This window comes from Mesoplodon bidens (genome assembly GCF_964165515.1).
Source record: "Mesoplodon bidens genome assembly, chromosome: 9".
NCBI lineage: Eukaryota > Metazoa > Chordata > Mammalia > Artiodactyla > Ziphiidae > Mesoplodon > Mesoplodon bidens.
In genome coordinates this window covers 45,861,220-45,879,792 of record NC_138166.1, presented here as the reverse complement: position 1 = coordinate 45,879,792, position 18,573 = coordinate 45,861,220, and the positions used below count along the sequence as shown (strand labels likewise).

Sequence of the window (18,573 nt, the reverse complement as noted above, 5' to 3'; positions counted from 1 at the left end):
GTTATATTTTCTCTTCTTCCAACCAGTTTTGGAATGTTTTTTCCTTTTATCAGAAATGCCTGGCTCTAGAACAGGGCTTGGCAAAGTATGGCCAATGGGCCAAATCCAGCCCACTGCCTGTTTTTATAAAGTTTTAATACAACACAGCCATGCCCATGTTTGCATATGGCCTTGCCCATTAGTTTCCATACTGTCTGTGGCTGCTTTTGCACCATAATGGCAGAGCTGAACAGTTCCAAGAGAGGTCTGCAAAGCTGAAAATATTTACTGTCTAGCCCTGAAAGTTTGCTGACTCGTGATTTACAACGATAGTTCCAGAAGAGACATTGACTCAACAGAAAAAAATATAAATTACTATCCGTGGATGAAAAATGTTGTCTGCCATATCAGTAAGCAAAGGATATTAAAGCCATCAAGCCATCAGCCACCTGCCACTGTGCACCCTGAGGGGATTCAGGATGGAGAAAAGTAGGATACTGGCCCTAGACAGTTAAAATGCATATCAAAGGAATGATTTCAATTAGCCCAGACTCTTGCCTCTTCCTATACAGAGAAATGCACTAAATTCATTAACTTGAGATGTTTGGTTTTAACAGTAATCTTTTGATGTTCTGGACTACCTGGTCTTTGTTGCAAAAACTCCTATATATCCTGCCTCTTCCCTTACCTCTGCGGGAACAATCTCAGAGGCTGTCTTCTGAGCTTAAGGAAGTTTTATTCAGCAGATTTTCTGATGACTTAATTCTCAACTTTTAGGCTGCGCAGTTTTCAGTCAACATATCTTACAAAATAGAGCTGTCAAAGTCTTACAAAGGACTTACCTCTCCAGAATGTAACTAGCCAGCTGTTAGGAATGCAGAAAGAAGTAAGGGAGGAAGTCAGAGGAGGACCACACACAGATGAGGCAAGGCCTGGAAGGAGGCCCCGCTGGCATGAGACCCAAAAGTCCTCTACAGTAGCTCTGCCAGGAGAGGGCGTGTGAGGCTTCCCAAACATCAGACTGTTTCCCCTTTCCTAGCTCACTCTCTTTTGTGATACAGTGAAAGCTGTTCAGTTTCTAGCTACCTCTGATGAGGGGGCTGTATGAATATAAATGACTATAGCAATGTTTCAGATTTAAGACTTTTATTTTTTCACACCCAAGCAAGCCCGGGCCGTTGACCCTTCCTGCCCCCAAGCCCCCTACCCTTCACAATGAGAAGAAATGTTTACTTTCACTCCATGGCTCAGGGAATACCTAAGCTTTGGCAGTGGCCTTGTAATGGGTCAGAGTGCGGGCAGAAGGGTCAGTGGCGCTAGTCCACCTGGGCATCCAGTAATGAGGCAGCCAGTCGGCGCGGCCCGGGTAGTGGCGTTCAAAGATCTGACGGTAGTAATAGCCTTCTTTCGTTTTGGGAGTATTGACGGCAAATTTTTGGGCTGCGCTTGCCATCACTGCGTCATCAACCTGCAAGAATAACAAGATAGAAGTGAAATGGTTTTTTAACTGGCACGGAAATACTTGTATTTAATCTGGCTCCACAAAAACAAAAAACAAACAAAAAGAGAAAAGGCATGACTGTATATTGTGTGAGAGACTCTTTGGATCACCTAGAAAATGCTAAAATACCCTAATATACATAGCTGCAGTGACCTTTAAGGAACATTCACATGCACACTTCTTCTAAGTGGTGGCTCTAAGTGTTTGATTCATTTGTGCCTAATAACGTCCGGCACCCAATAGGTGCCCAAAAATGTGTAAGATGAAAGCCAGGGGGCTTCCCTGGTGGTGCAGTGGTTAAGAATCCGCCTGCCAATGCAGGGGACACGGGTTCAAGCCCTGGTCCGGGAAGATCCCACATGCCGCAGAGCAACTAAGCCAGTGCGCCACTACTACTGAGCCCACACTCTAGAGCCCACGTACCACAACTACTGAGCCCACGTGCTACAACTGAAGCCTGCACACCTAGAGCCTATGCTCTGCAACAAGAGAAGCCACCGCAATGAGAAGCCCGCGCACCACAACGAAGAATAGCCCCCGCTCGCCACAACTAGAGAAAGCCCATGCACAGCCACGAAGACCCAATGCAGCCAAAAATAAATAAAATAGATAAATTAAAAAAAAAAAAGTCAGTGATGACTGGTAAGTCTCCTCTCTCTATTCTAGATGCCACTTTATTCTTACAGAATTCTTTAAAAGAAGTATTGTTTATAGGGCATCTCTCCCGCAGACACAAACATTTAAATTAAATACAAAATGAACAGTGATTACTACTCTGCATCCAAATTATCCTATTCCAGAAAATACCTTTAAAGACATGATACCTGATGGTCAATGTATTCCTGTAAAATCCTAAACCAGGAATTCTTAACTGAGGTTATTCCATCACTGAAGGCTTCTTTTGGTCGCCAGAGAATCTCTTTAGGTATCAGATTGGAGTCCTCAAACGTCTCTCTCAGAAGATGTTTTTCTATCCCGTTCTGACATGAAAACAAAAGGAGTGTCAGTGAAAGTTCTAAATATAACCAGTATCAATGGTTTTTTGACAGTTTTTATCTTGATTCACCCACCTTGGGGATTCTCATATTTGGTGGCAGAGACATGTAATAGGAAGAAAATCGATGATCCAGGAAGGGGACTCTCAGTTCAAGGCTTAAAAAGGAAAAGAAGAAAATCTAAATCAAAATGGATATTTAGTGCCTGTCTGTTTAGATTCAGACTTAGTTTCCTAGGAATTCACTTAGCCTCTAAGTAATGTTAACATTATAAAGTCATTTTTATAATCCTAAATAACTGCCCTACGTTAATGCACGAATACAAAAACCTTCATTCAGAGTACATATTACATCATCTAGGGAGTGAAACGAACTACTGGAGAATAATTACTTTTACTTTCCCTTCTGTATACTATTAAATATCTCAAAAATCAGAAAAAGAATGAGTGACCTGATCATTAAGAACGTACTTTGCCTTGACTTTTCTGACTCACAGTTTTTTCTAGGTGAGACCATCTCTCGTCCTATTAAAAACTGTAATGCTAATCTGCGGTTATTACCCTATCTGCTTGTCCTAACCAGAGTCCCCAGGATCCAAGAAACAGATGATGTGGCCTTTGATGAAACATTGTAGAACACTGGTTTATACTGAATGTAAGTTATTCATCAGTTAGTAGTAAAAATGTTTGAATTCAGTTCATTCCGCAACCTCATATTATTTTCTAATCTAAGTGTGATTTGGTAGAAGCAACTAAAAGAGTTGATATTGGTTGTTTATCACATACAGTAAGAGTCTTCAATTCTCCAACATGACCAGCTTTAAAAAGTGAAAACTTTAGCCAACCAGAAATGATACCAAAGAAACCTGTTTTATAAGCTGATCAAATCTCTTGCATCTTTGCTTCCCTCTCCCCACACATGGTCCCCACAGCATCAAACAGGCATGGCAGGTGCTCAACGCTCACAACATGAAGGTGTATAATCTTTATTTCTCTTAAAAAAAACTTTAAAAAAGAGCTGCAAGTGCCTTCCATCTCAGTTGCCCAGAAGTGGGCAAGATGTTGTGCTTTCAAGGTGGGAACTCCATCTCAAACCGCCTATCCATGTCCTCTCACCATGACAACAGCACTCTGATTCAGCCTTATCCCTTTGCACTAACAGACAAGCTTCATTTTCTCTATAGAAGGCATACTTTGCAACATATACTAACTGGAAAGAAAGAAATCGACCACTGAGCCTTTTGTTTTTTGAGGTTATTTTTACAATCGCTTCCTAAAATACCACGTTTACCCATGGGCAGCAGTAGTTCGATCTGCTCGGAGAACATCAAACAAATACAGTTCCTTCAGAAGCCGCTCACTCTCCTCCTCAGCCTTCTCAGGGGAAGGAGCCTATTTTGCAAACAGAGCTGAAGTTACAAATACACCCACAAGCTTTGCTTCTGGCACATGAAACAGTTTTTATATCTCACTCGTACACGTAACTCCAATTCTAAAGGTGGGTAAGACAAAAAGCCAAACAGAGCTTAGGGAATGGAGTAAATGCTTGATAAAACGTACCTTCCCTCACACCAAGACTGCTAGTGCTAAAACAAACAAAATGACGTGCTGTACGACAGCCATAAGACCATAGGGGACTAAGAGCAGAAACATGATTCTTAGGCTTAACTAGTTCAAAAAAAGATATTATCTGCCACTATTAAGACTTCTTTCTCCCCCCAAAAATACAGACACTATCAGATTTCCTGATATGTCTCACAAGATATCCAAAGTGTTACTGTTATACCAAAAAAGAAGATAGAAAATAGGTAAATAATAATTCATACTTTTCTTCCCCTAGGATCAATATCCCTTCATTTGAGAATGCTTACCTTGTGAAAATATATGTAACCCTGTGTGAGTTCATCTGAACCTTCTCCAGAGAAGATCACTACGCTATCCGTGTTCTTCCGAATGTACTTTGAAATTAAGTACATACCTTAAAAAAGAGACAGAAATTATTGTTAATTTCCACATAACCCTCTACCAAGAATGCCTTTTATTTGATTTCTGGAAATGACTGCAAGCTTTGCTATATTAGACTAGACTCTCTGTTAATATAAAGTAGTTTGCAAAAGAATGACCTTATATCTACAATATCTTTATATGGTGCCTATCTTTTTATGTACGTAATCCAAAAGTTGTACTGTTGTGATGAAACACCCCAAAACCCTTCCACAATTTTATTTACAGGTTTTAAAATGTTACTGCTTTCAGACCAAGAATGTCTATCTGAAAATTTTGCTAAACAATGTTAAAAATGCTAAAAAATTTTGCTGAACAATGACTCAAATATCTTAAATGTGATAACGTTCACACCAGTATCACTATAAAAAAAATTAAAAGTTAGGGCTTTGGTAGCTTAATGTTTATTCGGGGCTTTTTTTCTGATACTTACTCCCCATTCAGCATATGTCAAATACAGTTAAGAATATTGCATCCTTGAAAAATGCTGGTTGGTCCCTGTAAACCAGTATCTGCTCTTAACTGTTTTTTCATGATCACCTCCCTATAGGGATACTTTTTAGATCTTTTTCCCTAATCTCCTTCACCAATGAAATATCAGTACCAGAAATACTGTATTTCTGTTGATGTACTGTGGCCCTTTGGAAGGCCAGAAACCACTGTAAAACCTAAGATTTTTTTGCCCTTCAAGAACTAATTTTTGCTTCCTTGGGAGAGACAGCACCTCTGCACTATTACTGCAAAGATTAGAGCATGAGGATGCAGACCCTAAACTTTGCAATGGAGTCCTGTCAGATTCTGCATCCCTTAAGAGAGGCATATCTAAGCTAGTAGCATATTAGAGACTCAGCAAAATTAGATCAGTCTGATTGGGAGTATACTTCTAATCTCAGTGTGTATCCACAGGGTAAAACTAGTATTTCTTGCTGCACAATATGTTATTGATTGATAAGTCCTACGATGGAATATTTACCAAAATATATCTAAAACGAGCATTCCTTACAGAAATTAGTTACAACGTAGACCTATTTCCCTATACAGCCCAAGAAACTTTTATATAGAGAAACTGGGGGAAAGGTGGTGCAAAAAATATGTATCTACTTTTTGGAGAAATATAAATAGTGATACCATAAATGTGGAAGTTTACTATGTATTTATTGTTCCTCTCCAAAAGAGGTTTCAGGAATTCTTAAATGGCCTTGTCTTCAACAATTGCTGACACAGGAATTTTACCTGTGCTCATTCTTGAGTACTATTTTTTAAACAACTGCTTGAAACAGGATTGTTTAATCCTTACACCTTTTCAGTATTAAAAATCTTTTGGGGATCATAAAATACCTTACCTACTGAAGCACGGACTGTCGTAATATCATAAGTTTCCAAGGAAAATATGACTTCATCCAGGACCTGAATGCCTTCCTCAGAGTTAAAGAGGACTTCATGGTGTTCGCTCCCAATATGATCTGCCACCTGATTATACAAAGAAATACCCACAGGCTTGTGTTTTAAAGAAAAGGACTACTCTTGAAAATGAAGCAGGACCATAGCTCACAACACATTATGAATTAACAAGGGTGTTAAACAAACAAGACAAACTAAGCAGAAATGATTCTGTAGGCCACCACAATAAGGGGAAATAATTCTCTAGGCCACTGCATACGAGCCCCACCTAGTCAGGCTCCCTTGCCTCCCCCAGTGTCTGCCCTCCACTGACCACCAAGAGGTAGAGCTCCCATCCACTCTTCCCACTCCAAGACTTCACCCTAACAAGCATGCCCCCCACTCCCCCTCACACTGATTTTACCTCCTTTTGGCCCTCCTGCAATGCCTAATTCTACATCCAGGATGTTATTCCTAAATTAAATGGCCCCTCCCCTCATTCTGTTTCCTTTGGCTATTGTGGATTCATTTAGCATTGGTCAGCTTGCTTTGGGACCACTTGCTTGCTCCTTCTCATCCACTCCATGCAAGTTTCTCCAAAGTGGGAACGAGGTCTCCCGCACACTGAATGTGTACAAGGTCCCCTCTGCCCACAGCCCTAAACACCGTACTTTATTAAAAAAAAAAAGAAAAGTAAAAAGAATAGCTAACATTCTCTAAGTACTCACTACACGCTAGGTTCTATCCTACACACTTATATTAAGTATTATGTAATTTTCACCTCAAAACTATCCCATGGTAGATACTATTACTTCCATCGCGTGAGTGAGGAATTGTGTGGTAGAAGTAGGATTTGAAACCAGCAGTCAGGCTCTAACGCCTGCAGCCTGAACCACTATACCATGCCCTAACTCTCAAAAGGGCGGAATTATCATAGGGTCTTTGTGAGGACTGCATGGGTCGTGATAGATAAAAGTGCCCAGAGGGGCTTCCCTGGTGGCGCAGTGGTTGAGAGTCCGCCTGCCGACGCAGGGGACACAGGTTCGTGCCCCAGTCCGGGAGGATCCCACATGCCGTGGAGTGGCTGGGCCCGTGAGCCATGGCCGCTGAGCCTGCGCGTCCGGAGCCTGTGCTCCGCAACAGGAGAGGCCTGCGTACCGCAAAAAAAAAAAAAAAAAAAGTGCCCAGAATACAGTGTACAACATAGTTGATATTCAATAGGCATTTCATTCCGTGTTAATATATTTAATTCAAAACAATTACCTAAGTCAATGCAGCAGCAAAGTATAGAACCATCAATTACTAACAAGTCTGTCTTAACTACATAACAGGCAAAGACAGTGTCTTACCTTTCTAGCAGCTAGTAAATCAGGACTGTCTTCCATGCCAATCGCAAATGTCTGGAGAGGATACTGTACTTGGGCCTCTTTTAGCTGCTTCAACAGGATGGCAGCAACCAAACTGGAATCCAAGCCACCTATGAGCAAGACAGGAAGTGTAGTGGTTATGGGCCTTACATAAGAGAGGGACAGATATGCTTTACATTCCTATTAAGCACTAAGATTACAGTTTTACCATTTAGAATCCCTAAGTTATATAAATTGAAAATCAACTTGAAGGAGAAACATCTGACATTTAACCTGTGACAATGGTAACAGTATTTGAATTGGTTAAAAACCACTACACACATTCTAGGACTCGAATCAAGATGGTGGAGTAGGAGGACATGGAACATTCTAAACAATGTTTACTAGCTCACTCGTGCCAATATAATTAGAGTATCACCTTAAGTTGCTACATTATTATTAAAATATTGAAAGCAACTTACAGAAAACCTTTTCATCCTATAATGGAGGAAAGATTAAATCATACAGTAAGTATTTTATAGTCAAAACCTACTGGATAGCTATCAATCATTTAAGTGAAATATGCACTAAATACAATTAGGTTTTTAAACTGACTTCACCTGATAAAAGGCAGCCAATCCTTCTGTCCGTCATCAAACGTTTCTTAATGGCATTGTCAAAAAGGATTCGGAGGTTGTTCTTCACAGTTTCTATCTCAAAACCTATTAACACATACAGGAAATTAAATAGCTGCAGAAAAGCCTGGGCTGAATTATTTACTGAAATGGGTGCACAATCATCTGCCTCTATCATGATGGCATTTGCTCAACAGTGAAGTTGGCCAAATTGCAACGTGTCACCTCCAAATTAAAAAGGAAACAGATTTTCGAACGTACATCATTCCAGTGATGTGAGAGTTCAGTCTTCCTTTCGGGGAGAGAGGGGTGGGGAACAGGTGGGTGGGCTACTGCCTTCTTACCCGGGAAGAGTTTCTCCGCACTGTCATACAGGGCATGCAGAGGCTCATCTCTACAGTGATGATATTTAACCATCTCCACCGATGCTACTTTGCCATTTGGCTTTAAATCCAAAACTTCATAGTGTCCTGGGAGAAAAGGCTCCACTTTTAAAAAAGGAGTCATGGAGTGCTTCAAGTTAATGAGACCTACATATTCAAAAAGATAAATTTATTCAAATGAGGATAATACTTCACAGTAACTTTCATGATTAGTTAATATCACCTGAATTCCTATTTATCTTCCCTCTTTAATACAAATACGTGTCCATTACATAAGCAAAACTGGAAAAATATAATCGCTCAAAACCCTACCATCTGCTTACGAGAAAGGTAATAGTGGTACAGAGATGCACAGCAAAATTACATTCGTTTCTAGTAGTTCAAGGCAATAGGAAAATCTTCAGTGTTCAATTTCTTCTCCCTAGCTGGAATTTCTGATTTTAAAAAATCTGTTTTCTTCACTAAAGCAAACAAATATAAGAAAAGATATATTTATTAAGCAAAGAGAAGGACTTGAAACTTAATTTTATGATATCCTGGTAGTCACTTGTCATCACTGAGGTATCTTAAGAAAATAGCTTATGGTTCCCAGTCCTTTAACAAGCAAAATGATCCACCATTACGTACTTTAAACTCAGATATTAAGAAGTCAGACATCTATCCCTTATGTAGCTATTATATACTGTGTGTGAGTTAAACATTATAATTTAAATTTCCTCAATAAGTTCTCACAGGAAGTAACCAACCTGACATCACCATGATCTGTGATTAAAAAAGAAAAATCAGTGGTTTATTATAAACAGTAACAGCCTATCTACACAGAATACTTATTATGATTTATAATTTGAGTTGGTTGACCCAGGAATCTACTGTGTAGTATGGAATTCAAACAGCAGACAAGCCCCAGATCCTATCACCAGCAAGCAGACCTCAAGCTAGCCACACAGCTCCTGTAGGGGGAGGAGCAGTTACAAGATTTTTAAGCAGGGAGCACCATGACCAAATGAGGTTTTTTTGGTTTTTTTTTTTCCGGTACGCGGGCCTCTCACTGTTGTGGCCTCTCCCGCTGCGGAGCACAGGCTCCGGACGCGCAGGCTCAGCGGCCATGGCTCACGGGCCCAGCCGCTCCGCGGCATGTGGGATCTTCCCGGACCGGGGCACGAACCCGTGTCCCCTGCATCGGCAGGCGGACTCTCAACCAACTGCGCCACCAGGGAAGCCCTATGGAGTTTATTTTTGAGGTGATAAAAAATTTCTAAAACTGACCGAAGCATTGGTTGCAGATATCTATGAACATACTAAAAACCACTGAATTGTACACTTTAAATGGAAGAATTGTATGGCATGTAACTTATACACCAATAAAGCTGTTTAAAAAATGCTAATTAAAATGAGTCTGTGTGATAGCCATGGCACAGTACCACAGAGCAATAACTGCAGGGACGGCCAACCCTACCATTACAATGTGACATAGGAAAACTTGAAAATACATATGGGATCAGACCAGACGCAGAGCCTATTAGCACAACAAAAATTAAATGACTTTACTACAGATTTATCCTCTAAGGTTTACAGAATTTAAGTGCTAAAAAGAGAGTCCAACTCCTTGGCTTTATAAAGAAAAGCTCAGAAAGTCCATGACTCACATAGACACTTATAAAAAATCTGGGTTGCCCCATTTGTAAATATGCGTTGGATTAGATTTACAAATATTATTTAAAAGAAAACACAGAATCAGGACAATAATGAAAATCTACAGTAAAATTCTATCCTTACCTTTAGCTTCTGAACACACGGCCAAAAATCCATCTTCTGTCATGGCTTTAAACAAAGGTCTGACTCCATAGGTATCTCTGCCCAAGAATACTTTCTTATTGGCAGTATCCAGTAAAATAAATGCAAATACCCCATCCAACATACAAACTGTTTGCTCAATTCCTCCTTTGTCATAAAGATGAAGGATTATCTCACCATCCACTTTGGTCTGGTATTCAAATTCAAAATGGTGTTGCAGCTTAAGGAAACAATAGTAAAACAAAAATGTTAGAATCCTTGTGCATTCACTAATTGTCTTTTATTGCAAAGTTGCTTCAGTATTTTTGTGCTTTATAATTTCATGCACGTTAGTGATTTAAAAGAATAATGGCATTATAAAAATATAGCCTGTTTGAACTCAGAATCATACAAATTCTTTATAACATAAAGCTAAGCCCGTGAAAATTTTAGTTGCATTCTGATAACCAGAATACAGATGCAATGTACCTCAGTATTGCGTGGAGGGATGGAAATGTATATTATATACATACTGTGTATGTAATACACATGTATTTACATAAATATGTTAAGTTAAAGCAAATAGATTGCCAGGTGTCATGGACACTAAAAATGTGTCTTCTTCAACTGTGAGATTTTGGTTTGGGAATATAGTATCAGCCGAGCTTCTTCCAGTTCAGCCTCACAGACTTCCTATAAAAACAGAAAGCGAAAGGACAAACACGTTTGGCACTATTCCCTGACAAATAAATGATTCCATCACAATGGTGGAGACAAATGGTCCAACACAGAGCTGCTGGTCCTGGGGAGGACTATAGCATCCCGTCCTTCCACCACTGCAGAGGCATTAAAGCTACATCTCAGTGATGGACAAAATGATGCTGGAGCTTTATTCATCCACATCCCCCAGTGGAACAGCAAAGAGACCATCATTCCCACTGCATGTAGAGAGGGTTCAGTTAAGTTATTTAGGCCCAAACTCCGTGGCTCTCCCTCACCACTGGCCAACTGTGAGGGTGAAAACTTCTTGGTATGTTCCTCTTTCTTTGTACTTACTCATATTTTTGGCTGATAATAGAGAGGAGGTTCACGTAAACAAAATCAAGTTGAAACGCTGGGTACATTTGAACATTTAAAACATGTTTTTAAATATCAAAAAGTAAGTCTCTATGTTTATATGTGTATGACCTGTAAAGCATGCTTCACAACCATGCTCACTCTATAAATTTGAGAGCCTTCTGTCTATAAGCACGGAACTGTCCCAAAATGGGCTTTGGCCGCTTCCAATAACTACAAAGCCACCTCCTGGTCACCTCTCCTTGCTCTGAGAGACTGTCATTGATGACCTCTGTCACTAGGAAGTAGTGTTTGGAAGGGGTCTTCTGCTGACCCTTCTGGGCTTAAGTACCTGCAGGATAAATGAGCCTAAAGCATTAGATGATTTCAGCAAGCAACACCTTCCAAATCTATACTCCACCACCACATCATCATCATGGCTCTTTGGCCTAAAGCTTACAGGTAACTTACTGGTTAATGATTCACGTGTATGCTTCCCACCCTCCTGAAGCCACACTTAGCTTAAAGCCCCCATGTTCTGCCATCACGCGGAAATCACACTGCCATCTGACTTGCTGGCTCTAGGCCTCTGATGCCCCCTGCAGGGAAGGGGCCTCCTCTTTGCCCAACCTTCACTCGTATTCCTCCTCTCCTTGACCAGTCTCCCCCTCCACTCCCACTGCTGGCTGGATTTTAGTAGTAAATTCTATTTTCACCAAAAAAGGGGGACCTTTGAAGCTTATGTTGCAGAATTCTTTATATAAGCCTGAAATGTCAATTCTACTCTTTAGACAGATTTTAGATGCTCACACTAGATAACCTGAATGACTGGTAGAAGCAATGGAACTTCTCTGCGTCTGAAAATACAACATATTTGGCTAATTTAGAAAAGAAATATTTTCAAAATATTTAACTATTTAACAAAATACACAAAAGCAACTATGTTGTTCAAGTAAAATATGGCATTTCCTACCTAATTTAAGGTGAAAGTCAGGCTACTACTGTCATAATACAAACTTAGCATTCTCACGTACACGGTACCAACTTGGCTTAATAAGGAAGTTTTAACTGCCCCCTCCTCTATTCCCACTAGCTTGAAACTCCCTTACTTTTCCTGTTCCATTTCACCTCCAAGCACCTATAAAAATGATGTCTGATGTATAGTAGGCCCCTATTAAATATATGAAAGGAATATGCTGAATAACTATACCGACTCTTCAAATGAAAAGCCTATTCTTGAGTGTTCCTATAAGCGGACAACAAACAAAGACTAAAGCTATTATTCAGAGATAAAATGGCCAGAGGGTGACTAGAATATAAATCCCTACTCATGAATGATAGGCATATATCAAGAAGTCTCAAGAAGTACCAAGAAAAATCACAACCAAATGTATGACCCTTGAATGAAATCTGGCTCAAAACCAAAAAACAGCTATAAATATATTCTTGGAACACCTGGGAAATTTTAATATGAACTGGATATTAGAGGGCATTATGGATTCTTAGGTATAATAATAGTATTGGTGTTAGGTAGAAGAATGCCCTTATTCTTAGCAGACAAATGCTTACATATTTAGGAGTAAAGTGTTATAATATCTGCAGTGTACTCTAAAATGATTAAGCCCAAAATTGAATGTGTGTGTATATAGACAGAGATATAAAGCAAAAAAGGCAAAACATTAACAATTATTCCATCCAGATGCTCAATGTTCTGTTCTTTTTTTGTAAATTTGAAATTTTCAAAATTAAAAGTTGGGGCAGAGAGTGACAAAAAAATAACTTGCAAATTTTAGATTAAAAAATTTCTTATGAAACACTAGCCAAACAATTCCAGATTGCAAGGCTCTTAGTAAATGCGGCTTCCTCGGGTTAGAATTTCCAAACCTTCACTACTCTCATCCTAAGAGTATGCTTTCACCAGATTAAAAAGCCGTTCCAATTTTAGTGCTGCCGAAAGTCTTACTTCTTGCACTCCACTGCATCTGGCTACCTGTCTATCCTTCGCCTGATTAATTATGCAACAGCAGCATCTTAAGGGCAGCTACAAATGTGATCATCCACAAACTATTAAATTCTATCCCTGCCTTAAAAATCTTCAAATCTCATTGCTCTAAGAATTATATTCTACCTCCTTACCAAGTCCTTCTTGCTCTGGTCCTCCCCAATCCCACCTGGCCCTTGTTCACTTATGACAATCCCAGGGTTCTAAGCATGCTATTCCCTCTGCACGAAAATGCCCTTCCCAGCCCTGCTAGCTAATCGTTGTCCATTCAAGTCTGAGTTCAAGTGTCAATTCCTCAAGAGGCTTTCTCTGACCACCTATACTGAAACTGGATCTCCCATATCCATGAGCTCCATATTCATTTTTTCAGAATGCCTAGTATATGTACAATGATTTTTTTTTGTCTGCTCCCTAAAGGAATAAACTCCTCCAGCATGCAGACCTACCTCTCATATTTACTACTGTATCCCCAGTGCCTAACACAGCCTCTAATTAACATTCAAATTCATAATAGGAAAAAAAAAAAAGATTCTAAGAGTTAAAAACCTGAAATGTAATCCTTTCTATCATTTTTTTTTTTTGTGACCAAGTCATTTCACCTCTTTGTGCATCGGTGCCCTGTCTCTCTATATATAATTGGAGCAAATGAGAACGAACATGGAGTGTTTGAAAGCAAAAAGCATTATACAAAATAAAATTATTATAACCAACTAGCTCTAAGGCTTAATCACATCCAGATAGCTTCTGGTTTTATTCTGTTTACCTTCTTGTGGTTGTAGATTTCACCGTTGTAACACAGCCACAAGTAAGGATATTTCTTCACTCGAATTGGCTGCATTCCAAACAGCTGGTCAACCACTGCCAACCGGTGAAATCCAAAGCAGCAGTTGGTATATCCATTGACATTCTCAAAACGAAATGCATCTGGACCTCTGTGTGCAATCTTCATAGCACTCAGACACTGAACAGAAAGGCAGTCGTCACTGCCAAAGAGGGCCCAAATGCCACACATGGTGCAATGGAGCTATGGGCTCTCTATGGAGAGAAAAACAGACAAATTAAATATTCAATACCCAATCCAAGTCTGTATTCAATCTTGATTCCCAAAACTTGCATAAGCCATTTCAAAGACTGAAATATAAATTATCTTATCTACAGCAATTTTCCAGTAGGTTGGCAGTCACACAGGGACAGAGAATGATTTAATTTACTTACAAGTATTCAGGAAAGATGGATGACCTTAACATCCAGCCAGCTATAGTAGCTTAGCCCCCAGTCAAAGGCTGCATCCCTCTCACATTAGGATTTGGTCAGCTAGAGCTAGCAGTGTTCAGGCCACATTCTGTTTTGTATCCTAGGTTTACACCCAAGATACAGATACACATGCAGGCTGGCTCCATCCTTGCCAGAGATCCCATCCCCACTCTCTCCATCCCAGAATCCCAAAAGCCCTGAAAAATCCAAGAGATGCTCCAGATTACTACAGTCGCCTCTTGTGTCTCCTTGACAATTAAATGCCTCTTTATACCTGTACTAATAGATGTTTAGTGGGTAGAAAAGATGATCATACATACTGCCTAAGTGTAACATTAAGATACACAGCTATTCGTGGAGCGGCTGGGCCCGTGAGCCATGGCTGCTGAGCCTGCGCGTCCAGAGCCTGTGCTCCGCAACGGGAGAGGCCACAGCGGTGAGAGGCCCGCGTACCGCAAAAAAAAGAAAAAAAGATACACAGCTATTATAAACATTTCACTACTTCTAGCTTACCTCCAAGTGACTTATTCAAACACAATCAAAGAAATTCTAAAAAGAAAAGAGAAAGCAATATTATCTGATATCTTAGTTTAATAACAACAAAAAAAATTAAGTTGACAGAGATACAAAATGTTCACCATCAAAATGTCCTAAAAGACAAAAATGTTAAACATTTTTGTCTCAAAGCTACCTTGGTGAGTAAGAAAGCAAAGTAGGTGGGACAGACACAGCAGCACCTCAGAAAAACAATTTGGCTCTTCGCTGTAGGCCAAGAAGCAAATAAGTACTTCCTACAAATGTTAATTACTTTGCAATTCAAATTCAATTCTCAACCGTGAAATAAAGAGCAGTTTTAGTTGAATGCTGTCAGCTCAAAACAGTTACTTTACCTAAATATCTGTAACTTGTAAACTATTTTGATATTTTTTTAATGGAAATCTGCAGCAAATGCCTAGATAAAAGGCATCAAGAAAAAATATAAATATTCAAGTTACATCAATCACTTGGAACAATCCTCTGAAGACATTTCATTTGCATTTAAATGAAACAAAGCCTTATTTGGAGCTTTTATGAGACCAGATCAAATTAATGGAAAATGGTATTAACTAAAACAACTTGGAAATGAAGTATCACATGTCCTATGCAGCCCCTCCCATGCATTTGGCCAAACAGCTCATAATCAGATACAGGACCATCTCTGAGATATTGTCAGTTTGGTTCCAGACCACCGCAATAAAGCAAGTCACATGAATTTTTTGGTTTCCCAGTGCATATAAAAGTTATGTTTACACTATACTGTAGTCTGTTAGGTGTGCAATAGCATGATGTCTAGCAATGTACATACTTTAATTAAAAACTACTTTATTGCTAAAAAATGCTAACCATCATCTGAGTCTTCAGCAAGTAGTCATCTTTTTGCAGTGGAAACATCAAAGATCACTGATCACAGATCGCTAAAGTTTCAAGTTACAAAAATGTGACAGACAGGAAGTGAGCAAATGAGCAAATGCTGTTGGAAAAATGACACCTATGCAGAGTTGTCACAAACCTTCAATTTGTTTTAATTAAAAAAAAAAGCAGTACCTGCAAAGCTAGGTATGCTTGGATTTACTTCGAGATTTACTGGGAAAATTCACTGAGGTTTAAGTGAAGTGACTATTAATAAGCCATCTACCTTTTTTTTTTTTTTTTTTTTTTTTTGCGGTACACGGGCCTCTCACTGTTGTGGCCTCTCCCATTGTGGAGCACAGGCTCCAGACGCGCAGGCTCAGCGGCCATGGCTCACGGGCGAGCCGCTCCGCGGCATGTGGGATCTTCCCGGCCCGGGGAACGAACCCGTGTTCCCTGCGTCGGCAGGCGGACTCTCAACCACTGCGCCACCAGGGAAGCCCAAGCCATCTACCTTTGACTCTAGAAAAATGGGCTGGGAAAGTGCTCTGAAATCATGTGCGGTGATTAGTCAGTCATTTACCTAAGTCTTCCTAATGCTGCTTAGTGAATCCCATTAAGCATGCTACAGAAACACAGTAAGCACTAAATTGGAGGGGAAACAGGGGCACCAAACGATTGCAAAGCACACTTATTTCTCCAGCAGGAAAAGCAAATTAAAACTATCACCTATTATTTTTATTGGAAACAGTATTACTTGCAAACATCCTACTTGGCAATGCTTTTTCCTACTGCTGTTACCTGTTCCCAGTAATTTTCCATATTTCCTCATAAACGCCTAGAGCAGTGCTGTCCAATTGAAATGTGAGCCACATGTGTAATGTTAAATATACTAGTAGCGCCATTAAGAAAGTAAAAAGACAAAAGCATAATAAAAAAATTTTTTTAAGAGAAAAAAGTGAAATTTCAAATAGATTTTAACACAATGTACTGAAAATAGTATTATGTCAACACGTAATCAGTACAAAAATATTAACAAGATATTTTACATTGCTTTTTTCTATTAAATCATCAACACTTTAAGCATATTTCAATTTGGATTAGCCAGCACTTCATGTTCTCAATAGTCACATGTGGCTAGTGGTTACTGAATTGGACAGTGTTGTGTCAGAGCACTTAATTTCTTAAACCAATACTTAAAAGCAAAGTGATACGGTGAAGTTTAAGATTTCAGCAACTAACTCCTGCACAGGTTCAAGACTTAAATTACTTTTTTTTTAAAAATAGATCTTTACTGGAGTATAATTGCTTCACAATACTATGTTAGTTTCTGTTGCACAACAAAGCGAATCAGCCATGTGCATACACATGTCCCCATATCCCCTCCCTCTTGAGCCTCCCTCCCATCCTCCCAATCCCACCCCTCTAGGTCATCGCAAAGCACCGGGCTGATCTCCCTATGCTATGCTGCTGCTTCCCACCCAGCCAACTATTTTACATTCCGTAGTGTATATGTCGATGCTACTCTCACTTCGCCCCAGCTTTGCCCTCCCACACCATGTCCTCCAGTCCATTTTTTATGTCTACCTCTACTATTTACCATAGCCAGGACGTGGAACCAACCTAAATGTCCATCGACAGATGAATAGATAAAGGAGATGTGGCACATAGATACAATGGAATATTACTAAGCCATAAATTACTTTTAATTAATCTTATAATAATGAGATCAATCAATGAAAAAGTTGAGTTACCAGTGCTTTTAAATTATTTATCAAGCACCCCAGGCAATAGATGGTAAAGAAATAATGTAGGCCACAGGCTGAGGAAAAACACTGTCCATTCATTCAAACTAATAACATTAAACTGAAACTGGCCCTATAAAATAGATATCCAATGAGAAAAAGCATGCCCGTTTCTTTTGCCTTTTCCCATACCGCGCCGCCTGTCGTGCCCAGATCTCTTCTGGGCAGGATTTGCTCAGCAGGTCACTTGTTGAGTCTTGCAGTCCACACAGATGGGGGGAGGGGTAACTAGGTGAAGGGGTGGAGGTTGCCGGAGGTGAGGGGTTATCCTCCGAGGCCTTAACAGACAGCCCTGCAGACCCTCCCTCTCGGACCAGGACCTAGCGACCGCGTCGCCCCAGGACTCGCGACTGCACTCGGGCCACGTGCACCCTCCAGCCCATCCGAGCGGGTCCCCTGAAATGCGAAAACTTCCGCAGGCTTCGACACAATATAATACAAAATAATTAAATTTAAAATGGCCAACTTAAACCGCCGCCGCCTTCTCTCCAAAGCGGCAGGGCCTTGGCTCTGCGGGTCACGCTGTCCCCGCTCCGGGACCACAGCGGAGGTCTTCCCAGGGGCGCAACAATCGGCCCCGCCCCCTTTGCTCGGCAGCAGCCGCAACAGCAGCGGACGCCGGGATCCGCGTCTGCCCTCCCGTCGGGCGGGCCAGGCTGCCGCGCATCCTCCTCCCTCTCCCGGGGCAGCCCCGCGGCACGCCGGGAGAGCGCCGCGACCCCCGGCTGCCCAGCCTACCTGGGCTCCAGTGAGGTGGGCCGGCGGGCGAGCGTAAGGTGAGCAGGCTGCGACTTACGGGCTGAGGACCTTCCGTCACCTCTCACTTTATAACCTTCTGGCTCCTGTAATGCGTGCGGGAAGTTTCATCACTTCTGGGAGGACCAACCAGCGCGCAGAGGCGTGGCCCGCAGGGCGTCAAGGCGCTAGCCCGGCCAGGACTGGATGCGGAGCGAGGGATGCGGAGCGAGGGAGGCGGAGGAACTGCTCTGTTTCTTGCTTCTTAAAGTGTTAGTGCACCTGCTGAGGGAGAGCCTCAGAGGTCTGGCCAGGTGCCCCACTGACACCTAGGATT

General features: G+C 40.8%; 1 protein-coding gene across 2 annotated transcripts; it reads right to left on the bottom strand.

The window, feature by feature from the left end:
• Positions 1 to 1,108: 1,108 nt before the first annotated feature.
• Positions 1,109 to 18,343, bottom strand: ASNS (asparagine synthetase (glutamine-hydrolyzing)). Of its 2 annotated transcripts, XM_081243496.1 has the most exons (13): positions 18,240 to 18,343; positions 14,821 to 14,856; positions 13,817 to 14,088; positions 9,999 to 10,236; positions 8,184 to 8,369; positions 7,825 to 7,926; positions 7,208 to 7,335; positions 5,822 to 5,948; positions 4,346 to 4,452; positions 3,766 to 3,866; positions 2,551 to 2,632; positions 2,305 to 2,460; positions 1,109 to 1,447 (listed from the first exon to the last, which is right to left on the bottom strand). In XM_081243496.1, the coding sequence occupies exons 3-13, from the start codon at positions 14,063 to 14,065 to the stop codon at positions 1,238 to 1,240; spliced, it is 1,686 nt and encodes a 561-aa protein (XP_081099622.1). In that variant the 5' UTR covers positions 14,066 to 14,088; positions 14,821 to 14,856; positions 18,240 to 18,343; the 3' UTR covers positions 1,109 to 1,237. The 2 variants fall into 2 exon arrangements, with proteins under 2 accessions (XP_081099622.1, XP_081099621.1); XM_081243495.1 differs by lacking the exon at positions 14,821 to 14,856.
• Between the last annotated feature and the right edge of the window lie 230 nt (positions 18,344 to 18,573).